This window comes from Vipera ursinii (assembly GCF_947247035.1).
Source record: "Vipera ursinii genome assembly, chromosome: 4".
Taxonomy (NCBI): domain Eukaryota; kingdom Metazoa; phylum Chordata; class Lepidosauria; order Squamata; family Viperidae; genus Vipera; species Vipera ursinii.
Genome location: NC_139514.1, coordinates 13,086,286 through 13,112,873, shown reverse-complemented (window position 1 = coordinate 13,112,873; position 26,588 = coordinate 13,086,286). Strand labels below are relative to the sequence as shown.

Genomic DNA, 26,588 nt, shown 5'->3' with positions numbered 1-26,588 from the left:
TTTACAACAGCACTGAAATAAGTGACTTATGACCATTGCAGCATCCACATAGTCACATGATCAAATTTCAAATCCAGGTGTGACTCATTTAACACTGCTTTGCTCAGCAACAGAAATTCTGGTCACATTTGTAATTTGTAAGTCGAGGACTACATGTAATAGCAAACTGCCTTATAAGGTAGTAGTCAGATAATGCATGTGACATGTTATGAATATCTGAAAGCCCTACATAAGAATCCCATGACAAATGTTCAGCTCCTGGAATTTATATATTTATTTAGTGTATAATTTCACATTTACAGAGACAAACAGCTAAAAATTTCTTTATGCAACTCTTAAAAGATAATTTCTCAGATCTTCGATTTAAGTATTCCACTTTCTCCTCGTGGAGCAGAGCAGAAATGGCAGCATTATTTATTTCGGCTCTCACAGAAGTGCGGCTAGTCAAAGGAATGGGGTTTTTTTTCTTCCACTCAACAGAAACATCAACCATCAAACATACTTTTAGAAGCCATTGGCTCTATTACATCATATAATATGTGAGATGGGTGGTTCTGTACATTACTATAACTAAACCTATTATAACACTTAATATATGAAATGACTAGCTCTATAGATTCAGTCCCTAAATAACTACATTACAAGCTGTGAGGTGGGCAGCTCCATAATAAATTTTAAAAATAAATATATTACAGCATATATAGTATGTGAGACGGGCGGTCTAGATACATTCAATAAATAAATAACTACTTGTCTAGAAGGGTCTAGAGTCTCCTGTTTGAGCAGGCGGTTGGATTAGATTCGAAGACCTCCAAGGTCCCTTCCCACTCTTGTTATTGTGTTATATTTACCTCACAGGGTATAACATCTGAGGTGGGTGGCTATTTAAATTAAATACATAAATAAGCAAACAAGCTTTTGTGCATCAGTGCTCATTTAAAAAAAAGGATGGGCCATCAAGGAATTTCTTCTTTTGTGTGTTCAGGTACTGGGGGGGGGGGAACTGCACGGCTCTTCCCCATCCCACCTCAAAAAATATAGACCAAATCTTGATCTTTTTCTGAAATGGTATAGTTTCCTGTCTAAGCAGGGGGTTGGACTAGAAGACCTCCCTTCCAACTCTATTATTATTATTATTATTATTATTATTATTATTATTATTATTATTATTATTATTATTATTATTACTATATGCTGGAATTAGTTTAACGAAGAGAAGGACGAAGGGTGACATAATAGCAGTCTTCCAATATCTCGGGCTGCCACAAAGAAGAGGGAGTCAAGCTATTCTCCAAAGCACCTGAAAGCAGGACAAGAAGCAACGGATGGAAACTAATCAAGGAGAGAAGCAACCTAGAACTAAGGAGGAATTTCCTGACAGTTAGAACAGTTAATCAGCGTAACAACCTGCCTCCAGAAGCTGTGAATGCTCCAACACTGGAAGTTTTTAAGAAGAGACTGGACAGCCATTTGTCTGAAATGGTATAGGGTTTCCTGCCTGAGACAGCGGGTTGGACTAGATGACCTCTAAGGTCCCTTCCAACTTATTATTATTATTATTATTATTATTATTATTATTATTATTATTATTATTATTATTATTATTATATTTTATTTTAATTCCATTTATATCCCGCCCTTCTCCTAAGGACTCAGGGTGGCTTACAAGCTTAGCAGTAGCCTTCATTCTATGTATATTTATATTTATTTTATTTTTATTTTAATTCCATTTATATCCCGCCCTTCTCTGAAGACTCAGGGCGGCTTACAAGCTTAGCAGTAGCCTTCATTCTATGTATATGCCTGCTTATTAGGGCTTTCACACACCCACTAAGCGGCATTATTACAAAGTCAGCTTAATTGCCCCCAACAATCTGGGTCCTCATTTTACCTACCTGGGAAGGATGGAAGGCTGAGTCAACCTTGAGCCATAATAATAATAATAATAATAATAATAATAATAATAATAATAATAATAATAATAATAATAATAATAATAATAATAATAATAATAATAATAATAATAATAAAATAATAATAATAATAATAATAATAATAATAATAATAATAATAATAATAATAATAATAATAATAATAATAATAATAATAATAATTCGGTTGATGCTACGATGAGGCGAAGGGAAGCAAACCCGACCGCCCCACCCCGCCCCGGCCTGTCGCGCGCAGGCCGGCAGCTCCTAAGAGCGAGAAGAAGAAGCGGGGAGGCGGGCACGCGCGCCCGAGCCCTCCAGGCGCGCTGCCGACGAGCATCCCCGCTGCAAGCCTCCGGCGCTGGCCTCTCCCGGCGCTCTGGAGATGCGGCGGTGGGCAGCCGCCTCCCGAAGGCTTGGAGGAGGAGGAGGAGGGACCGTCGGGCGCGTCGCAGCCTCCCGTCCCTGCGCGCTGCACTGTGGGCGAAAGATGGCAGCTTCCTCGGCCCCTCTCGGCTCCCCGCCGCTTTGACAGGCGGGCGCCCTCGCTGCCTTGGACCCCTTGCGCGTCCGGGCGGGGAGGGGGTCCCTCCGCCGGCCCCGCTGCTCCGAACCCGAGATGGAGAAGTGCTCCAGCTGCGAGAGCCTCGCCTCCAAGCCGGCGGCGCCGGCCACCCGCCAGCCCAGCTCGGATTCCCTCTCCAGGTACCGCATCTCTCCCGGGGCAAAGAGCGGAGGAGGCGGCTGCGGAGGGGCGGCGGGTCTCTTAGCAAGAACCCGCTTCGGTTCTGGAGGGTCGTGGGGGTCGTGCGGGGGGGGAACCGGCGACGCCGATGGAGAGAAACAAGTCATTATTCAGGTTGGGTCTTGCTCCTTCGCTAGACCTAGATTGGTGGTTTGATGATGGGGAATGGAGGCTTGATCCGGGTCTCGTTGGAGGCCCTGATATCTGGAAAGGCTGGATGTTCTCCCAGCTGCAGGGAAGAGCTGAGGGTGGGGGGGGGGTTAAGCTGCAGAGGTTGGGGGATGCTTTTCGGATGCTTTCCTTTGCAACTGCATCTCTTTGTTAGTGGAGTGAGTTTTGCCCCATTTTCACCGCTTTGACCTGACACGTTTGTTAAGCGAATCACTTGCAGTTTTTAAAATTGGTGACCTGGCTGTTAAGCGAATCTGGCTTCCCCGCTGACTTTGCTTGTCAGAAGGTCGCAAAAGATGGTCATAAATAGGAGCCAGCTGACAAGCATCCGAATGTAAATCGTGCGACCACGGGGACGCTGCAACGGTCCTTCGTGTGAAAAATGGTCATAAGTCACTTTTTTTTCAGTCTCGTACTCAGTAACTTCGAACGGTCGCTAAGTGAACTGTTGTATGTCGAGGACTACCTGTATTCCAGTTTGAGAGCCAGGGCCAATCTCAGGGTTGGGATTTCTTGCAGCTGGATCCTCTGAATATTTGCACCCTAGGGTGCTAGTGGGGTGAACAGATATTACTCCAGAAGGCTGAGATGGGCGTGCTTTGCAAACTCACTTAGGAGCAACCAACGTTATTTTATTTCCGAGCAGTTTTCACTGACTTGACCCTTATGTTTAGCTGTAACCTTTTGGCCAAGGAAGGTATAAAATCCATTAAATGGGATTTAGCTTTGTTTGAACTTAACCTGTGACTTCACTGTCCCAAAGGTAGTTTTTCCAAAAAGGCAGCTGGACTTTGTTTTTGTTTTTCTTGAAGATGTTTTGCTTCTCACCCAAAAAGCTTCTTCAGTTCTTCAATTTTGCTTCTTGGATGAGAAGCGAAACGTCTTCGAGGAAAAAAACCAAAGTCCAGCTGCCTTTTGAAAAAAGCACCTTTGGGACAACCGATGACTTGGATGACTGAGAATTTCCACAGACCGTGGGTAGCTTCACTGTTATAAAAGAGGTTGAAAGATTGGCAAGCTTTCCCAAAATTTAAGTTCTCCAGATACATTGCTGAGCATTGTGGGAGATGTCCCCCCAACACATTTACAGGGCAGTATGTTTACTGGGTTGCTAAATTTATTTTTTCCCCTCACGCTTCACCAAATATTGTCACCAAATGGTTAGGGTTTTTAGTATTCACCCAGTCGCAAAAAAAAAAGGCAAGTTAACGCTAACTGAAATTGGTCGGAAGTTTGAATGCATCTGCTTTACAGGTAGTTCTTGACGTACGACCACAACCTGGCACCAGAATTTCTGTTGCTAAGCAACATGGTAATTAAGTGAGCCACGCCCAGTTTTACAACCTCCTTTATCACAGTTATTAAGTGAGTCATGGAGTTATTAAGTGAATCCGATGTTTCCCATTGTTTTTGGAAGCCAAATGATCAGGATTCTGCAACCTTCATAAAATACATGGGCGTCGCCAAACACCCAAATTATGGGCACTTGATCATGGAGATACTACAGTGGTCGTAAGTCCAAGGTCCAGTCGTAAGTTTCTTTTTTCAGTGCCGTTGTACAGTCGCTAAATAAATGGTTGTAGCTCGAGGACTATCCGTACTAGATGTGATTAAGTGGATTGTGTAAATGCAGCCCAAGCAAGTCCTACCACAAAATGTTGTGCATGGAAAGCTCTTGTTTTGGAAGTCAGATAGCCATGGCTATTTCTTTGATTCTGTACTCATATACTGTACTGTACCCCTTGTTTTCTAATCATCGCTATCCTGTATCATAACATCTGGAACAAAAAAGAGTAAAGTCAGTGGGTATACATGTAAAACATGAGTTTAAGAATCATGGTGGCACAGTGGTTAGAATGCAGCATTGTAGGCAAACTGCCCACAGCTTAGAGTTCAGTCCTGATGGCACTCAAGGTTGACTCAGCCTTCCATCCTTCCAAGGTCAATAAAATGAGGACCCAGATTGTTGGGGGCTATATGCTGATTTTGTGAACCATTTAGACAGCGCTGCAAAGCACCATGAAGTGGTATATAGAGCTATTGCTATTATTGCAGAGTGGGGCTGGCAAGAAAACAGTAAATTACTACAGTATCCTAGAGAATTCAGTCAAGGCCAAGAAATCCGCAAAAGGTATTTGAAAAGTATGGATTGTTGAGTCTATCAGCCACTGCACTTGAAATTTTTCCTTGAAACTTTATTACATGATGCTCAGTAGAGGTACTCAAATTGGAGCCAGGGAATTCTGAATGTATCTGAGTAAACAGGAAAGATTTCTTAAGTGAAGTTTAACCCCTGCTGATTTCATAAACAGATCCATATGGTCCTTACAACAATGTAGAAGTGGTTTGTCATGGCTACCTTGAGAATTTTCTCAACTTTCCAATCTAGTGCATATTCCTGGAAATTCTTGTGGTCTCCCAGCCCATTTTTTAAAATTATTCAAGGCTGCTGGGGGCTACAATTTGCTCTGTGCAGTCATTGATAGATACCATAGGAAGGTAGGTAGGTAGTAGGTAGATAGGTAGGTAGACAGAACGAGAGAGAGAGAGAGAGAGAGAGAGAGAGAGAGAGAGAGAGAGAATAGCTAGCTGGATGGATAGATAGCTAGGCAGGCAGGCAGGAATGCAACAACATTCTACTCCAATTTTTGGTGATATCAAACAGTACTACAGTTGCAAGAAAAAGTATGTGAACCCTTTGGGATTACGTGGAGTTTTGCATGAATTGGCCATAAAATGCGCTCTAAACGTCATGTAAGTCACAACAATAGAAAAACACAGTCTGCTTAAAATAATACTACACAAACATTAGCTGTTGTCATGTTTTAATTGAACATAAGATGGAAACATTCACAGTGCAGGGTGGAAAAAGTATGTGAACCCCTACTAGCCTAATGACTTCTCCAAGAGCTAATTGGAGCCAGGAGTGAGCCAACCTTGACTCCAACCAGTGTGATGATATTGGATGTGTTGCTGACAGCTGTCCTGCCCTTTAAAAACACACACCTGTTTTGGGTTTACTGGTCTCAAGAAGCACTGTCTGATGTGAACCATGCCTCGCAGAAAAGAGCTCTCAGAAGACCTACGATCAAGAATTGTTGACTTGCATGAAGCTGGAAAGGGTTACAAAAGTATCTCCAAAAGCCTTGATGTTCATGTGTCCACGGTAAGACAGACTGTCTACAAATGGAGAAAGTTTAGCACTGTTGCTACTCTCCCTAGGCGTGGTCGTCCTGTAAAAATGACTTCAAGAGCACAGCGCATAATGCTTAATGAGGTAAAGAAGAATCCTAGAGTGTCAGCTAAAGACCTACAGAAATCTCTGGCACATTTTTGTTGACACATCTACAATAAGGAAAACATTAAACAAGAATGGAGTACATGGGAGGACACCACGGAGGAAGCCATTGCTGTCCAAAAAAAAATATTGCAGCATGTTTGAAGTTTGCAAAAGAGCACCTGGATGTTCCACAGCACTACTGGCAAAATATACTGTGGACAGATGAAACCAAAATTGAGTTGTTTGGGAAAAACACACAACACTATGTGTGGAGAAAAAAAGGCACAGCACACCAACATCAAAACCTCACCTCATCCCCACTGTAAAACATGGCGGAGGGAGCATCATGGTTTGGGGCTGCTTTGCTGCCTCAGGGCCTGGACGGATTATTGTCATTGATGGGGAAATGAATTCCAGAGTTTATCAGGACATTTTGCAGGAAACCGTACAACCATCTGTCCGCCAACTGAAGCTCTGCAGAGGATGGGTGATGCAACAGGACAATGACCCAAAGCATACAAGTAATTCAACAAAACAATGGCCTCAACAGAACAAAATACGCCTTCTGGAGTGGCCCAGAGAGTCCTGACCTCAACCCGATTGAAATGCTGTGGCATGACCTTAAGAGAGCGATTCACACCAGACATCCCAAGAATATTGCTACACTAAAACAGTTTTGTGCAGAGGAGTGGTCCAAAATTACTCCAGATCGTTGTGCAGGTCTGATCTGCAACTGCAGGAAACGTTTGGTTGAGGTTATTGCTGCCAAAGGAGGGTCAACCAGTTATTAAGTCCAAAGGTTCACATACTTTTTCCACCCTGCACTGAATGTTTCCATCTTATGTTCAATTAAAACATGACAACAGCTAATGTTTGTGTAGTATTATTTTAAGCAGACTGTGTTTTTCTATTGTTGTGACTTACATGACGTTTAGAGCGCATTTTATGGCCAATTCATGCAAAACTCCACGTAATCCCAAAGGGTTCACATACTTTTTCTTGCAACTGTAAGCATCTAGTTAGTAGGATAGATTGAGAAGTCAAAAAAACCCACCCCAGAAATAATAAAGGCATCAACTTCAGAATTGTTGCTTAGAAAATCACTTATTTCGAAAAAAGTAAAATCTGATGTAAAAGGTTTGCGTTTGGAGTGTGGAATAGAAAATTGATTTTTTAAAACTTAATTTGATGGGTGGGCCCTATGACAACACTTTTGTGCAGTGAACAACTTGCTGGAGGCACCAGCCCTGTGCCTGGCTTTTGTAAAAGGTGAGAAGATGAGAATCTAGACTTAGTAAAGGACAGATGTGGCTTTTACCCATTTCTAGTTTGAAACGTCTTGCATAAGTTTATCTGAATGCAAAAGTCATTTTCTGGAGAAGGTGAATGGCTGCCAATCATGGATTAAATGTTCTGGCCTTATTCGGTTCCATTCTATTCTGTTCCCCAGTGCCGTTTACATTTACTGTAACATCCCTGGTTTCACCTAGTTCTTCAGCTGCATTGTTATGTTGACTGCCTTACTCTAACACAATATTTCTCAACCTTGGAAACTTTAAGAGGTGTGGACTTCAGTTCCCAGAATTCCCCAGCCAGTGTGCTTGGCTAAGGAATTCTGTGAGTTGAAGTCCACAAATCTTAAAAGTTGCCACAGTTGAGGAACACTGCTGTAACCTGTCTACAACAATATAATGATGCTGATGCTGATGCTGATGCTGATGCAGAAGAAGAAGAAGAAGAAGAAGAAGAAGAAGAAGAAGAAGAAGAAGAAGAAGAAGAAGAAGAAGAAGAAGAAGAAGAAGAAGAAGGAGAAGGAGAAGAAGAAGATGTTGGAAGGGACCTTGGAGGTCATCTAATCCAACCCGCTGCTCATGCAGGAAACCCTATATCATTTCAGACAAATGGCTGTCCAGTCTCTTCTTAAAAACTTCCAGTGTTGGAGCATTCACCACTTCTGGAGGCAGGTTGTTCGACTGATTAATTGTTCTAAGTTTCTCCTTAGTTCTAGGTTGCTTCTCTCTTTGATTAGTTTCCATCTGTTGCTTCTTGTCCTGCCTTAAGGCGCTTTGGAAAATAGCTTGACTCCCTCCTCTTTGTGGCAGCCCCTGAGATATTGGAACATTGCTATCATGTCCCCCATCATCCTTCTCTTTGTTAAACTAGACATACCCAATTCCAGCAACTGTTCCTCGTATGTTTTAGCCTCCAGTTCCCTAATCATCTTTGTTGCTCTTCTCTGCACTCTTTCTAGAGTCTCAACATCTTTTTTGCATCGTGGTGACCAAAACTGGATTGCTGAAGGATTGTTGAAGGATTTCTTTCAATTTTTTAATGTAATCGATACTTAAAACCTGAATACTGTATTTGTTTGGAAAGTGGTGTTGTTGCTTTTCAAGAAGTAAAACAGCAAGAAGAGAACTCACGGTTCTTATATATTTTAATGCCATGTGTAGGACGCACAGAAAACAAGCCATCTGTATTTCTATTTTGGGACAAAGCGTAGTGTTCTATAAGGAAGATTTGATCTAAGGTGTTCTCTTATGCAAGCGTGCCAGTGCTGAGCCTTAGAAACTTGCCTTCTAACCTGAGCTTTCCAATGAGAGATATTTGTACCTAATTACAGGTAGTCCTCTACTTACAACAGTTCGCTTAATGACTGTTGAAAGTTATGACATTGAAAAAAGTGAATTGTGATTGTTTTTCACATGACCATTGTAACAAAATTTGGATGCTTGGCAACTTGTTCATGTTTATGATGGTCCCAGGGTCCCCAGGGGTCACGCGATCCCCTTTTGCGACCTTCTGACAAGCGAAGTCAATGGGGAAGCCAGATTCTCTTAACAACCTTGTGACTAACTTAACAGCTGCCATGATTCACTTAACAACTGTGACAAGAAACATCATAAACTGGGGCAAAACTCACTTAACAATAAATGTTTCATTTAGAAATCGAGGACTATCTATAAATTGCATTAAAAGAGAATTTTCTGATACACTTTCCCATCTTGATTCGTTTTAGTCTTCGCATTGACAACCATTGCAGCATTCCCATGGTCACATAATTCAAATCTTAGCAACTGGCATGTTTTTATGACAGTTGCAGTGTCCTGGGATCATGGGATTGCCATTTGAAACCTTCCCAGCTGGTTTCCAGCAAACAAAGTCAATAGGGAGAGCCAGATTTCCTTAACAACTGTCTGTTTCACTTAACAATCATGCCAAAGGAGGTTGTAACAATTGGGTGCAACTCACTTCACAACTATCTGGCTTAGTAATGGAAATTCTGGTGCCAACTGTCTTCTTAAGTCAAGAACTACTGCTGTCTATTCTTTATCTATTATCTATCTCTCTGTCTGTCTATCTATCCATCCTCTGTCTATTCTCTATCTATATGTCTGTCTATCCATCCATCCATCCTCTATTCTTTATCATTTGTCTGTCTGTCTATCGATCTATCGATCTATCCATCCTCTGTCTATTCTTTATTTTTTCTCTATCTATCTATCTATCTATCTATCTATCTATCTATCTATCTATCTATCTATCTATCTATCTATCTATCTATCCATCCATCCATCCATCCATCCATCCATCCATCCATCTATCTATCTATCTATCTATCTATCTATCTATCTATCTATCTATCTATCTATCATCTTGCTTAGCGTAGAAAATACATTAAGGAAGGAACAATGGAATACGTTGTTATTATATATTTGTTGGGATTGAGCTCCTGCCTTTTCAATTCAAACACATTGATCAAAGCACTTAATAATCCAAGAAGAGCCAGAGACAGATCAGGCGAAACTAATCATTGCAATATACAAACATATCTTTGCAACAATGAAAAATCAACTTTGAGTACCTGGTTAAAAAGCTGAGATTCTAACAAAGAAAGTGAGGGACTGACGCTACTCTTAAGAGAATACCCACAAAAGGAAAAAGCCTTATCCTTCAGAATTTTCAAGGCCTTTTCTACAGATTTTATTCCTCCCACAAAGAGAGGCAGGCGTTCAAGTAACCAGAAATTAAGTCATTTACATTTAAAAGCTTAAACCAATGCAAACCTACTTGATGGACGTTCCCCAGGTGGTAGCACTAAGAACTAATAATTGGAAATCTCTTCAGAAAAATTGGTGGGTTTTTTTTCTCCCCTAAGTGATTTTTCATGATATAAAAGGTAAAGGTTCCCCCGCACATGCATGCTAGTCGTTTCCGACTCTAGGGGCCGGTGCTCCTCTCCGTTTCAAAGCCGAAGAGCCAGTGCTTGTCCGAGGACGTCTCCGTGGTCATGTGGCCGGCATGACTAGATGCCAAAGGCGCACGGAACGCTGTTACCTTCCCACCGTAGTGGTCCCTATTTTTCTACTTGCATTTTTACATGCTTTCGAACTGCTAGGTTGGCAGAAGCTGGGACGAGTAACAGGCGCTCACTCTGTTACGCGGCACTCGGGATTCGACCCGCCAAACTGACGACCTTCTGATCGACAAGCTCAGCGTCCTAACCCACTGAGCCACCGCATCCCTTTTTTTCATGATATAAAACCAGCCCCCCCCCCCAAAAAATGAATCACAATGACGAGGAAAGGAGGAATAGACATCCTAAAACTCAGGTCAAGAAAGCGGGCAATTTTACACATTCAGTTGGCAAGGAAAAAAAAATCTTTTCTGTCCTCTCCTCTGCCAAAATCTCTGCCTTTTCATTTTAAAAAGGGGGGGGGAAGTACCAGATCCATTTAGGCAGTTTAGTCTTATGCTCCCATCTGTAACTTCAAGCATATTGTCAATTCCGTATGGTATACAGGAACATGCTTCCTAACAGCTGAAAAGACAAAAATTAATGCTCAATATAACATTAATCAAAGATTGACCATACTAGACCAGTGCATTGTTACGGCCTAAAAGGCATATACAACTCGGAATTGAAAGCCAAAATATCCTTTGTGTTGCTATTTATAGATGCTTAAAAAAAAAGGAAGGAAAGATGAAAAACAAAATAGAGGGGAAAAAATCTAGTAAAAATAGCATAGATAAGTTATCTGGTTTCTGACTTCCCCCTTCATTGTAATCCAACTGATTTATAGTGTTTATGAACACAGACTTTAGAAACCTTACTTTAGGAGGGGTTTGTATTTCCCTTCCTGCATGAGTTATAATATACCGGGAAGGCATTCTTGCTTAAATTTAGTTAAACTTCTGTTATGTGTATATTCTTCTTCAAGTTAAAGTTCTAATCAGATTTTGTTAGTGCAACGTCTTTTTCCCCCAATGTTGTAAGAAAAGGAGGGGTTTTTTTTTTAAGGGGAATATAATTCAACAGCCAATACCAAGGGGCTGGGTTTAGGCCGTTTTGACTCATGAATAGCATGATTCAACAGCAACCATAGGAAACATGTGTTGAATTTCAATGACTGGTTAGTCTTCTCTTCTGGGAGGGCAACAATCAGAGCTTTGTTTACTAAGCAACTCACACAGACTGACTTTTAACTTGGGCTCTTCTTCCCGGCCACCAATATTAAAAACAAGAACAGCCAATCAAATCTGAGCAATTCTTGGAATACTGTAGGCTATTGTACGACAACGGCCAGCATAAAATGAACATTTTAATTTTTTTTAAAAAAATTATATTTATTAAGAATTTTTGTATAATAAAAGACAAGTCAAAAGAAAGGAAGAAAAAGAAAAGAAAAGATGTGCAACCACCCCCCCCCCAAGTTAAATATTAGAAATGACTTTTGACCCTTCAACAGATCATTACAATATTATGGTCCCTTTTGTCTCTTAAGTATTTTACAAATCCCCTCACCCCCACCCTTTAAATCTTCAAAGGCATAATTCGATTCATTTTTCTCTTATTCCAGCAAAAAAATCCCTATAGGGTTTCCAATTTTTAAAAAAAAAACGTGGTTGTTTTTAGAAAAAGCTCACTCACTTGCAATACAGGTAGTTTTCGACTTAACAACCATTCATTTACTGACAGTTTAATGGCACTGAAAAAGGGACTTATGATGGTTTTTCACACCAAGGACGGTCACAGCATCCCCCTAGTGGGAGTAAGGAGGGATACTGCTAACTGTAGTTCAGCAACATCTCTTCTCGTAAGCCAAGATATGGAAGAGATGAGTGGTTGGATCTAGACAGGACCTCAAAGACCATCAGCTAATCCATTCTGATACTGCTACAAGAAGTTCACCACAGGTTGGGTTGTGCTTATGAGAGATTAATTCATTCAGTGTGCTTGAAAAGGACAGTTCAGTTGAGATTTTTTTTTTGGCCAATGAGTATCATAATTGCATCCAGGACCCAGATTGTTGGGGGGAAATGCAAATAATGCTTCTACATTGTAAACTACCCAGAAAGTGTGTGAAGAGTTATAGGGCAGTATATAAGCCTAAATGCTACTGCTATTGTTATCCAATGGATGTCATTTCAAGGAGAATTTCTCCATATCCTCATAGGTGAAAGCTTTAAGCTTGTTCCCAAGTCTGGTAAGATAAGACGATAAAGGGTTTGGGTTTTTTTGTTTTTGGTCTACGCAACTCCACAAAATCTGTTGTTTCTAGATTTTTCTTCTTTTTCTTCTCGTTTTTCTAGTGCTTCTACCTCTCATTCGGATCACTCGGCACATACCAAATCAGCTTCGGTCATCTCATCGGATTCTATCTCCACCTCTACCGAAAACTTTTCTCCTGATTTGAGGGTAAGCTCTGGATTTGATCAACGCCTTAGCAGAGGCATGGGGTAAATAAGGTCTACTGTGTACAATTAAATTGGGAGGAAAGAATACATCTATATGTAATGTATATACACAACACAACACACACACACACACATATATATACATACATATACATACATACATACATACATACATACATACATACAAGATATGAGTCTCGGGTATAGTCATATTCAAAAATTAAAACACAGATCACCGAGACTGAATAATTTATTTAAAAACTTAGCTTTCGTCAGCATCTGCTGACATCGTCAGAGTTCTAGCCAGGATTGAGAATCACGTTCTTATAGTCTCTATGACGCTAATCGTTTGCGCGCACGCACACACACACACACACACACACACACACACACTCAACCTAAATTCAGAAAGCCCCTTTCCTAATATCTTTATTTTAATGTGCAAGGAATGTTTATATTTCACTTTGTTCGTTTGATGGACAAATATGTGTTGATGTCAACACTTATTTGTCCATCGTAGAACTTATAGAAGGGTTCCTATTGCCCCTTTTTCTGAGATTATTTTTTTTTTACATATTTGTAGTTTAGCCTTTCCTCTGGGATACAATCCTGGGCTTTTCTAGTAGTTTTCCATCCAAGTACCAACAGTGTCCAGTTCTGCTTGTCTTTAGGGAGATTTGCCAAATTCACCAGATGCTGCCATATGCTATAATTGATATTATTATCTGTTTCTGTCACCGTTCACTGTGTTCACATCCTCATTGCTACTTGGCCAAAGAGGAAAATGTAACTACTTTTCCATGATCACTTCCTGTTATGTTTTGACCTGGCACTTAGGAATAGGAATAGGGAATGAACGCCACATTAGTTGAATTAACAGCTGATCCTTTGTTAGCTTTGGACTTTGGATGTATTTCATGTTGAGACCATATGATATAACTTTTATGCAAGACTCATTTATATTCTATGGCTTATGATTGAAAGTAAAAGAAGGCAAGCTACTGTAGTGCAAAATAAATGTTCTTTTACAATACAAGAAATTCTCACTGAAAATTAATGTGTTGCTTATAAACTAGCAATTGAAGTGGTGCAGCTTCCATATAAGTTCTTTCCACAAATAAGTAAAAATTGCTATTCTCTTTTTCAGATAGTTGTAGGAAATTTCCATCCAGCTGCATTACTTTTGGGCAAAAAAAAAAAAAGAAAAAAGCTAAGCTACAAGAGAAGAAAGCTCCAATTTCATGTCAATGTCTAGATCCAGTTTGTTGAGCTTTGTTCCAAAGTCTTTTTTAGACAAAACCAATAATGGGTCCGAATAATGAACTTGGGTGGAACAAAGCCCAAAGTGAGAAAGACTAAATAAATCCATTTGTACCTCTCTACCATCTTAAACCTAGTCTTATGCCTTCTAACATAGAAGAAAGCCAGATAGGAGAAACGGCTGAAGTGCTGGAGACCATGAATTCTAGTCCTCCCTTTGGCATGAAGGCTGATAGGGTGGCCTTGGGTCATTCACTCTCTCTCAGCCCAACCCACATCAAGGAGTAGTTATTGTAGGGAAAATAGGAGGCGGGAATATTAGATAGATATCTCACATATAGAGGGAGCTCAAATAAATAATGGATATTGATATCTGCATTGTTTATCTGCCCTTGACTAGTCCTTGTAATTAAAGATAAGCATAATTCGGGAAACAGTATAAATTGAGATTTTAGTTCTTGTTCCAAATAAGTTGCATCTTTGAAAAGTGATGTTGGCTTCTTCACCCTAGCTCCTCCATTCTCTGAAATAAAATCCTCCACTATCTTGAAGATGTACCAACACTTTTAGATTATTTAGATTAGGAAAAAGGAGTGGCCATTTGAGGGAACTCAAGTTTTCATTATGTCCAGTTGCTGACAGATGAATGTGGTTTGCCGGTTTGCCCTCAATTTATTGGCATTGTTCAGCTAACTTTGAACAAAGCTTGACTTGTTCAGGGTCTTTGCTGCCAACTAGTGGTCATCTGGATTTTTGAACCCTAGACTTTAATTTTTGTTTCTGATGATGGTGAGATGCTTTTTTTATCCCAGGCAGGGATAACTACATGCTTATGAATAAATGACACTTCACATTTCCACGTGGAAAACATTCTACTGTTACTCATGGCCATTGCTTGTTGTTGTTGTTAGCTGCGAAGTCGTTTCTGACCCATCGCGACCCTATGGACAACGTTCCTCCAGGCCTTCCTGTCCTCTACCATCTTCTGGAATCCATTTAAGCTCACGCCTACTGCTTCAGTGACTCCATCCAGCCACCTCATTCTCTGTCGTCCCCTTCTTCTATTGCCCTCAATCTATCCCAGCATTAGGCTCTTCTCCAGTGAGTCCTTCCTTCTCATTAGGTGGCCAAAGTATTTGAGTTTTAGCTTCAGGATCTGGCCTTCTAAAGAGCAGTCAGGGTTGATCTCCTCTAGGACTGACCGGTTTGATCGCCTTGCAGTCCAAGGGACTCGCAGGAGTCTTCTCCAGCACCACAGTTCAAAGGCCTCAATTCTTTGGCCATTGCTTACTTTAAGAATAATGTTACTTTTTCATTTTGTCTTGGCTGGGTTTTGGAATATGTGTGTGTGTGTGTGTGCGCATGCGCGCGCACGCAGGTTTTTTAAAATTATATTGACTGTGTTTTAATGTTTGCATGAAAGGTGATAGCATGAGTTTTTTTCAGAGATAAAAGTTATAAAAACGGCACAGCAAAAACCTGCACCACAAATGCAGGAGTTTCTTTTGGGGGGATATTATGGTAAATATCCCTGAAAGCGTGAAGGGCATGCAGGAATTTCTACTTGCATCAGCACCCCTGGAACTGGCAAGCTGAGTTCATACACCAAATCTTCTTTGCCCTTTATTTTTTAAAAAGATATCCAAGCTCATAAACCCTCCCATTCCTTTTCCCCTCCTCTCCATTGACCAACTGCCTCCCAATGCAAAAGAATTTAGCTTATTTAGCAGGATCTTCTTTTAGTTTTGCCCTTCCTCTGTCTTCTTTTTATAGCTCTCTCGTCATAGACTTGTCAAAGACCAGGTTACAGTGTATTGATTTAGTGCAAATTAGATCAGGGAAAAATTTAAATTTAGTGCACATTAGATCGGGGGAAGCCAGCCTCGCTCAATCTTTTGTCTCTGAGACAAGGAAAATAAAAGTGTCTGGAGTGGGTTGGCATCTCAAAGGCAGCCATAGAAAAAAAATTATCTCAGAATTAGTCAAGGTCCTTGAGTATTTGCATAGGTGCCCATCTTGGGGCAAGAATGCTGTCCTGCAATTATCTCTGGTTGTCATTTGAGAAGAACCAAGTTTGAAGGGGGTGCAAGCTGGAGGCCTTGGAGTGACCTTTGGAGCAATGATCCATTAGTTCCTCTTTGAGGCTGTAGTGTTCATTCTTATTGTGACTTAGCTACGATTTTCGATCTTCCTATTGCAAAGTGCGTATGGATTAGGGATTTTGTTCTTCTATCACAGGGGTCTTCAAATGTGGCCCTTTTATGACTTGTGGACTTCAACTCCCAGAATTCCTCAGCTAGCATGTCATAAAACGGCCAAGTTCGAAGACCCCTGGTATATAACCTAGAAATCTGACTTCAGAAAATGTGTTCTATGGCTTACCATGTTGTACAAATCCAGACTGTCATAGCTTATTCCAGGGGTCTCCAACCCTGGCAACATTAAGACTTGTGGACTTCAACTCCCAAATTCCTCAGCCAGCTTTGGCTGGCTGAGGAATTCTGGGAGTTGAAGTCCACAAGTCTTAACGTTACCAGGGTTGAAGACCCTTGGCTTACTCAGCAAACTGTGGTTAAACAAACCATGTTGGAATAGGTTTGTTATTTTAAGAAGCCACATTGATCTTCAGTATCAAATCCTTGCCTTGTCTCCTTTCCATACAGCTGGAAAGAGTGGTTTGGAAAGTTTTAGGTTTAATTTTGGCCAACTACAACTGGACATATCAAGTGACACTTTGATAACACAACTAATTATTGTAATTTCAGTAAATGATGGTGCCTAAAGTTACATACAGTGCTATTGTGCTTTGATGGGTTTGGGGCTTGCATGATATATGAAGCCAGCCATTGCAATCTGTAAACCAGGGTTAATAGCTTAATTTGTGAGAACCAGACTGCTGTGACTGGCTCACCATGCACACAGTGCAAACGTGGCTTAATGTAATATGTGAGCGCATCAAATGAAGACATCCTGACAAACTGTGGTAAACTAAGAACTGCTGTAGAAGATGGCAAACTTCATGGAAGGAACAGGGTTTAAAAGGGAATTGAAGCCTGTGGGCAGCGGGGATACAGTCATGAGGTTTTAATCCCTGTGATTAAACAAGCAGTTGTTTAATGGTGTTTCAGTGTTCTTCAGTAGTAAGATCAGTCCCTTAATTTCTTCTGAGTAAAGAAATCTTCATAAAAACCCTTGCTTGGGAGCCTCCAATGGGGTGAGGGTCAAAAACGTCAGGGCTGCAGCCACAGCCACACACATGAAACCCGGTGCCTTTTGTACAAGCCGCATATAAAAATGGGCAGGACTTGGATCAGGGGTCTTCAAACTTGGCCCTTTTATGACTTGTGGACTTCAACTCCCAGAATTCCTCAGCCAGGCATGTCTAGCTGAGGAATTCTGGGAGTTGAAGTCCACAAGCCATAAAAGGGCCAAGTTTGAAGACCCCTGAGTTGAATTGTTACAGATTTTCCTCTTTTTCCTCTTCCGTGCCCCAGACCTATGCAAGGGATGGGTGGGTAAGATTCAGAAGAGCGGAACAATTGAGACCAAATAAGAGAAAACAGGGAACTCGTTGGGTTAAGGGCAGAAATATATATATATATATATATATATATATATATATATATATATATATATATATATATATATATGTATGTATGTATGTATGTATGTATGTATGTATGTATGTATGTATGTATATGTATATGTATATGTATATGTACCGTACTTTTAAAAAACAGGAGTAAGACTAGGAATATTTTTTCTATTTTTAGGACAAAAAAACCAACAAAAAAACAAACCCAAACCCTCATGAATGTCTAAATTATACTCTTTTTCCTCTTGCCAACAATTGTTTGACTCTCCTCTGCAAGCCTTTCCTTAATTTTGTAAGAAAAAAAATCATCTCTTTTTAGTTGGATAGACCAGAAGATTTATTTAAAAGTATAGTTAATTGATTAATTGCAGCATTCAAATATAAGGCTGATAGGATTTGATTTGATTCGTTCATTTGATTTTTTTTTTACCAGTCAATCTCAGCTACTTACATTCTCCACAGTATAAATCACTGACATCCTGTAACAATGACTGAATCACAGTGTAAAATTATACAATTGTGTATCGAAAGCTGTAAAAAAGATGGCGGCATTTGGAGGAGAAGACAAAACAATTTCATCATACTGGCATGACCCCAGAAAAACAACACAACCCCTGCCCCCCAAAAAATTGGAGACCCCCCTCATAGATTTACCTAGAAGCTGCGAATCAGGTAGGTTGAAGCTGAGTGCAAGAGACAGATTTTAGTTCCAGGCTATGTCAGTTGGGCTCACTTTTTTCCCATGTTATTTTTTACATGTGGGGTGAGTAAGTTTCAAATGTCCGAACTTTTTAAGCATTGAAGGTAAGTACACCTGATAATTGTGTTTTGTGTTTTAGATACTCAGAGAATCTAATAAATTAGCTGAAATGGAAGAGCCCCCTTTGCTACCAGGAGAAACTATTAAAGATATGGGTAAGTGCAGCTACTTGTATTTTCTCCCCAAAGTAAACTACAAGAGCTGTGGAAAGTCTCCATGTGACGACTACAAGTAGCCCTCAAGTTACAACGACAGTTGAGCCAAAAATTTCCATTGCTAAGCAGGACGGTTGTTAAGTGAGTTTTGCCCCATTTTATGAGCTTTCTGGCTACTGTTGTTAAGTGAATCATTGCAGTTGTTAGTAACATGGATGTTATGTGAATCTGGTTTCCCACTGACTTTGCTTTATCAGAAAGTCTCAAAAGGTGATCACATGACCCCGGGACACTGCAACCGTCATAAATACATGCCAGTTGGCAAGCACCCAAATTTTGATCATGTGATAAGTAACTGTGTGGGGGGTTGCCAAGTGAGGCACACACTGAGGTACCATTGGCATTTTGGCTTCTGTGTGCTAGCCTTGAGGTCTTTTGGTTGAAAGTCTTAAAACAGGTCCATTCCACTGATATACACTGATAGCTATTATACACTGATAGCTATTGTGTTATCTGTCTACTCTTTCTACTCTGTCTGTCTGTCTGTCTATCTATCTATCTATCTATCTATCTATCTATCTATCTATCTATCTATCTATTCCAGGGGTAGGCAACCTCGGCTCTTTTATGACTCATGGACTTCAACTCCCAGAATTCCTGAGCCAGCTGGCTCAGGAATTCTGGGAGTTGAAGTCCATGAGTCATAAAAGAGCCGAGGTTGCCTACCCCTGATCTATTCCATCCAGGCATAATAAGAAAGGAAGTCTTGCTAGACAAAATTTGCAGAAATGGAAAAGGACTGGACCTCCTCAGAGGTCATTAAGAATTAATTGACCTGGAGTGTGGGATAGATAGGATAGAACTAGTAAACTGGTGAACAAATGAAATGGAGTGATAGTTGGCTTCAAGTCTTTGTTTATATGAATTCAGCTTCTAGCTGCGCATGGGGCTCATTAAAATAGCTTTGCGGGAAAGTTTAAAGGTTAAGCATGTTGTCAGAGATTCCAGGCGAAATAATGTCATGCTGGGTGCCTCTCTCATTCTCAAATCTGTCCATAAAACAATCCCGTCAGGCCATTTTTATTTGTTCCTGCCACAAAGTTTAAAATTCTTTGTCATTCTCCCACACATTTCTCCATGCAAGTCTGCAGAAGTAGTGAGAAGAAGCTCTCTTTTTTTTCTTCTCCAGAAGGCATAAATCCGGCATTACTCTTGTTTCATCTTATAAAAACAGGGGTGGGGGAGGGAGGATTTTAAACCTTTATGGCAATACTTCCCTCTGGAAATATTTATAATACTTTTAATTTCTTTTGTAGCAAAAGATGTTACTCATATCTGCCCGTTTACTGGAGGTATTCGAGGAACTTTGACAGTTACAAATTACAGACTGTACTTTAAAAGCATGGAAAGGGTAAGGCTTAATAAATTGCTTTTTCCTTATTGTTTTTGATGGGTTCGCAGCTCTTATTTGAAGGGAGGGCATAGCTCAGTACATGGGTTGTGAGTCATGATGGAATCTCCTGCCTTTCAAAGTGGAGTTGTATACATGAAGTGATTACACAAGATAGCCTTCAACATGAAATAATCAGAACTGAAGTTTTCATTCTACAACAAATACGTAGATGCAGCATTTTGTTTAATCTAACATCAGTGGTGGGATTCAGCCAGTTCTCACCGGTTCAGTAGAACTGGTAGCTAATTTTTTGTTGACTTTGGTGAACCGGCTGATGCCCTAGCTAGCCCTTTTTTGCAAGGCCCAGAACAGACCGCTGGAAGTGCGTGGACGCCACTTCTGGAAGTCTATTCTGAGCTGGGGAGGTATCCCAGGCCCAGAACGGCTGAGCAGAAGTACGTGGACACCACTTCCAGAAGTCCGTTCTGAGCTGGGGAGGCCTTCCACGCCCAGAACAACCCACCGGAAGTGGTATCCACAGGCTTCCGGTAAGCCATTCTGGGCCTAGGAGGCCTCACTGCCTCAGAATGGACTTCCAGAAGTGGTGTCCACGCAGAGAACCAGTTGTTCAGGTATTTGAATCCAACCACTGTCTAACATTATACCAAACTTTGGATGAAAAAGCCGAATAATTTTATCCTTGTATTATCAGCATCCTACCTTTTAATTCACCTTAATAAAATATTTCTTTCTCTTTATTTCCAATATTCCAATTCAGTGTTTCTCAACCTTGGTGACTTGAAGATGGCTGGACTTCAAGTCCCAGAATTCCCCAGCCAGCTTATTCTGGCTGGGAAATTCTGGGACTTGAAGTCCACCCATCTTCAAATTGCCAGGGTTGAGAAACACTGCTCTTAGTCATTGTTTCTTAAACTTTTTTTCAATCTCAAAATCCCTTTCCACTTTTAAAAATTACCAAGGACCCTCAAAAGAGCTTTTGTTCCTATGGGTTATATTTATCAATATTTACTGTATTAAAAATTAAAATGGATGCATTCTCTGTCTCAGGTGTCTATGGAGATTCTCAATCATCTGGGTTATTGTTGTCCCAAAGGTGTTTTTTTCCAAAAGGCAATTGGACTTCCTTGATTTCTTTTCTTTGAAAATATTTCGCTTCTCATCCAAGAAGCTTCTTCAGAAACAAGAAAGTCCAGTTACCTTTTGAAAAAAGCACCTTTGGGACAATCTTTGTCTCTACCTTTTCTCATGATTGTTTGATGGGATTTTAATATTGGATTATTTTTTAAACATAGGGTTGGCAAATAATTCTTATTTTGAGGACTTCAGAGACAGCCTTGAGATCACCAGGGGTCCTAGAACCATACTTTAAGAAACGCTGTCCTAGATTAACTAAATAATAGAATGTCAATGATTTTTAATAAATATTTTATAAGTATCATTGTGTTGAAACAATATAATGTGTCAGCATTTACGACTATATAATGAAAAGGGAGGAGAGAAGAAAAATCACCTGTGAAAACATTGGAGAGACATTGCCAGCAGCATAGACAAATGTAGGCTAAATGAACCAGAGCTTGTACTGGATATTCATCAACTTCAAATATTCATTAGAGCCTTAAAGCACTTTAGATTCAGTCTCCAAAGAGCAAGTCGGTTATTTCTTGCACAATGATGGCAAAATTTATGATTGCTATAAGAAGGAACAGGCATACACTTCAAAGCACAGCTGTAATATTCATGTTTCCATAGCGTGCATGTAACAAAAAGCCACAATGTAAATTTCATTTTCTCTTAAAATTTATTTTTTTAGACAACTGTCCTGTGCTGAAATGGAAAGGGAAATATTACAAAGGGAAATATATTACAAAGGGAAATATACTTTGTGCAGAGTAGCCATTTAGGTATTGGATTAAGACTGGGGAGATCCATGTTTATCCACTCTTACGTAGTTGTGGATATTTCCTGAGTGATTTTGGCCAGTCTTTCTGTCTCACCACCGTACTTCACAGGCATCTTGTTTTGGTGGTAAAATGAAAACAGATTATCTGAGGAATGGTGGAATATAAAGGTACTAAGGATGTATAAAATAATCAATGCATTAATCCAGGGGTTCCCAACCGGGGGATATTCCGGGGGGTGCGAAAACTTGGGTTTAGAAGTTTCAAAATTGTAGTGTATATGCATAACTTGTTGCCGTTATTTTGAACTTTTGTAAGGGGTGCGAGAATATATTAGAAGCATTCTAGGGGTGCAGGGTATAGAAAAGGTTGGGAGCCGCTGCATTAATCTTAAAGATAACCCCAGCTTTCTGAATGTATTTGTAAGTTTATTGCACGGCTAAGTATTAAAAAATCAAACCCTGAGCTCTGTTAGCTCTGTCTAACAATAATTCTTTGGTTTGGATGCTTTACTGATACATTTCCATTTTCTCCAGAACCCTCCATTTGTTCTAGATGGCCCTCTTGGAGTGATTAACAGAGTGGAGAAAATTGGAGGAGCTTCTAGTCGTGGTGAAAATTCATACGGCCTAGAAATTGTGTGCAAGGTAAACTAGTTTGTCAAGAATGGGAAGATACTGTATTGAGTTCATGATCCGTAGCATGTAACGGCTATGGCTTGTAATGGTCTTAATGGACTTCAGTAATGCATGTTGACAGAAAATTCATATAATCATAAAATGTAAATGACTCTGAAGATCATTTAATCCAACCCCCTGTCCAATTGAAGAATGGACTATTCTGGTTTTACATTTTAAGGTATAATAATTTTAGATGAGGTTCATTGAAGTTAAACAGTTTTTGAGTCTGGAGGCAACTGTTGCCTACATTCATGACTGAATGAAAAGCTAAATTTCAATTAGAGGTTAGTGGGGAATAAAAGCCATATCTTTTTTCCATCCAAGTTTGTGCATCCCTTGAAAAATGTTCATGGTCGCCAGGTTAAGAATCCCAGTTTAAATTGACAGACTTGAGGTTTTTGTCTCTTACAAAGTAATTTCCCTCCTCCCCACTGCATAACACAGAGAGAATTTGGCAGCAACTAATAAACTAATTTCTCAGCAAATGAATCAGTATGGTGTGCTGCAGGATTTCTGGTAAGACCCAGTTTTGCCCTACGTTCTGTAGGATGTCCGGAATCTTCGGTTTGCTCATAGACCTGAAGGTCGCACGAGAAGATCCATATTCGAGAACTTGACAAAATATGCATTTCCGGTATCCAATCACTTGGTAAGTATTTTTTTTTTTTTTGCTAATCTGACAAACATGATCTTTTCCAAGATATACAGGTAGTCCTTGACTTACAATCACAATGGAGCTCCAAATTTCCATTGCTAAGCAATACATTTGTTAAGTGAGTTTTGCCCTATTTTACGACTTTTCTTACCACAGTTGCTAAGTGAATCACTGCAGTTGTTAAGTTAGTAACACAGTTGTCAAGTGAATCTGGCTTCCCCATTGACTTAGCAGGTCAGAAGTTCACGAAAGATGATCACATGATCCCAGGACTCTGCAACCGTCGTAAATTCATGCCAGTTGCCAAGTGTCCAAATTTTAATCACATGACCATGATGATGATGATGCAACTGTCATAAGTGTGAAAAGCAGTCATAAGTCACTTATTTCAGGGCCGTTTTAACTTTCAACGGTCACTAAACGAATGATTGTAAGTCGAGGACCACCTCTATAGTGTGGTTGTAAGATGAAAATGCAGGAAAGTGGAGTGATGTTGATCTTGGTGGGGGCTATTGGAGTGGTGGGATTCAAATTCCTTAACATCCGGTTCTCTGTGTGGATGCAGGCCTGGACCTCCAAGGCCTAGAATGGGCTTTCGGAAGTGACATCAATGCACTTCCTGTGGGCTGTTCTAGGCCTGGGAGACCTCCTCCAGGCCTCCCAGGCCTAGAACAGACATCCGGAAGTGACATCAAAGGACTTCTGGCGGGCTGTGCTAGGCCTGGGAGGCCTCCACCAGGCCTAGAACAGACTTCCGGAAATGACATCAACGCAATTCTGGTGGGCCGTTCTAGGCCTGGGAGACCTCCTCTAGGCATCCGAGGCCTAGAACGGTCTTCCAAAAGCAGCATCGGTTCAGCCAGTTCTCTGAACTCAACAAAATTTAGCTAATGGTTCTACCGAACCTGTGCGAACTGGCTGAATCCCACCATTGGGCTATTAGGTTCTTGAACTCAAGCCAGTCTAAAAACAAGGCTGTAATCCTTTCGTATTGCAAAAGAGGGAGACTCAAGAGTTGAATCAGAATGTTCAATTTTTCCCTCCCCCCCCCCTCAAACATTGGGATTAGTCACTTTTCCCATAATTGATGGGGGGATATGTGTGTCAAAACATTCCTTTCTTTTGAAAGCAGCCTGAAAGGATAAAAAATCCTTTGGATTGAGTTCAACTCCTGGTGACCTGAGGGAAATATCCATTAGGCAACAATACCAAAGTTTTTGCCATTGTCCTCTTCCAGGATGTTTTTTCAATTTCCATTTCTAGCCTAAGCTCTAAAATCTCCTACTGATCGCCTATCAAAATACAAATTTGTTCTTATCCTGCTTGGCTTTTTTAAGATCAGTCAAGGTTGGGTGTGTGCTACAATCATAAGAACAATGTCTCAAAGTTGCTTTTTCAAAAGGCAGCTGGACGGTTCTTTCCCTCGTGGAAGAAGAAGAAGAAGTTTCACTTCTCATCCAAGAAGCTTCATCGGTGATATAGTTTCAGTGCATCCCTTGAAAGTGCGAATCAAACAGGAGTTAAAGGGAGCTCAAAATGTCTCCACTTTCATCATTTTAGGACATTTCTCCATACTGGAAACTATTTTTACAGAGTGAAATTGATATGCCTGTAGCCAGGTATACAAGAGCGGTCTCAGCCAGAAAGAGAGTGCATTTTGTCTCTAATGCCTAGGCCAGAGGTAGGCAACCTCGGCTCTTTTATGACTCATGGACTTCAACTCCCAGAATTCCTGAGATTCTGGGAGTTGAAGTCCATGAGTCATAAAAGAGCCGAGGTTGCCTACCCCTGGCCTAGGCACAGCCATTTGATACTATAACACATATGCATGAATATAGGCTTTATATATGACATTTGTTATTATTTCTCTGCTCTCGTCGTTTCTGTGTATTGCCAGCAACACCCTTATTTCATCCTTATCACTACTGGGTGGGGAGGACCAGGGAAGCCCCTATTAAGCCCCTATGAGGACTACTCTAGGCATTTGTCATATGAAGTTGTTCAGATTTGCTCTCGGGATGGCTTCCTGCGTGTTAAATGATGTTCCTGGTTGGTCAAGACCTCTAGGAAGGTAAAATATAGTTGGAGTCATGCAGTGCTGAATGCATCATTAAGAAAAGGTTTGTTCTCCCAGCTCTGAAGGAGGCGGTGCTCTGGCCCTTTCTTATGAAGCCATCATTAGAGTAGAGTAGAGTAGAGTAGAGCAGAGCAGAGCAGAGCAGAGCAAAGCAAAGCAAAGCAGAGTAGAGTAGAGTAGAGTGTAGAGGAGAGCAGAGCAGAGCAGAGCTGTAAGGGACCGTGGAGGTCTTCTAGTCCAGCCCCCTGCTCATGCAGGAGAACCTCCTATACCATCTCAGTAGATGTAGTTCAAGATGGTCATCCATTAGTTTAGGGTTAAGAACCACCAGTATGCTGGTGATATATACAATCCTGGGTTGTATATTATACAATCCTGGGTTGTATATTATACAATCCTGGGTTGTATAAAAACAGGCATAGAATCAAGATCACGCAAAGTATTAGTACCGCTTTATAAAACCATAGTAAGACCGCACCTGGAATACTGCAGTCAGTTTTTGTCACATACTACAAAAAAGATGTTGAGGCCGTGGAAAAAGTTCAGAGAAGAGCAACTAAAATGATCAAAGGCCTGGACACTACAACATATGAAGAACAGCTGCAGGACTTGGGTTTGGCCAATCTAAAGAAAAGAAGAAATAGGGATGACATGATACCAGTATTCCAGTGTTTGAGGGGCTGCCACAAAGAACAGGGGGTCACGTTATTCACCAAAGCACCAGAGGGCAGGACAAGAAACAATGGTTGGAAATTGACCAAGAAGAGAAGCAACCTGAAATTAAGGAGAAACGTCCTGACAGTGAGGACAATTAACCAGTGGAACAGCTTGTCTCCAGAAATCATGGGCGCTACATCCCTGGAGGTTTTTAAGAAGAGACTAGACAGTCACCTGTCTGATATAGTATAGGCTCAAGCAAGGGGCTGGACTAGAAGACCTCCAAGGTCCCTTCCAGCTCTGTTCTGTTCTATTCTATTCTAAAGTGCAATCTGTCTTGGCGTTTTGGAGGCTGGAGGGGATCCAGACAGGGGAGAACCCAGACAAGATGGAGGATCTTGTAGGGTTTGCCCCCCTCATCCAGAATCAGCTCAGAAGATTTTCATGGCAAATAGTATCAGGGAAGCACCTCCAATTCACCCATAATTGGTTCAAGGTTTTCTTTTTTGTTCTTGCTTGCTTGTTTTTTTAAAAAAAAATCCACAAGAACTCTCAGAAAATCTAGGATGCTTTCAGCCATTTCCCTGAGAAAATTTAAAGAGATCATCACG

General features: G+C 40.7%; 1 protein-coding gene across 1 annotated transcript in view; it reads left to right on the top strand.

Annotated features, from left to right (window-relative positions):
• Window positions 1-2,550: 2,550 nt before the first annotated feature.
• The window catches only part of MTMR2 (myotubularin related protein 2), a gene marked incomplete at its 5' end in the record, with an annotated part of 42,155 nt that continues 18,117 nt past the window's right edge, over window positions 2,551-26,588 (top strand). The window contains 6 exons of the mRNA XM_083361947.1: window positions 2,551-2,636; window positions 12,722-12,827; window positions 18,521-18,596; window positions 19,913-20,007; window positions 22,445-22,555; window positions 23,136-23,237. Coding sequence (XP_083218073.1) covers window positions 2,551-2,636; window positions 12,722-12,827; window positions 18,521-18,596; window positions 19,913-20,007; window positions 22,445-22,555; window positions 23,136-23,237 — 576 coding nt within the window. The remainder of the gene's footprint in view (window positions 2,637-12,721; window positions 12,828-18,520; window positions 18,597-19,912; window positions 20,008-22,444; window positions 22,556-23,135; window positions 23,238-26,588) is intronic.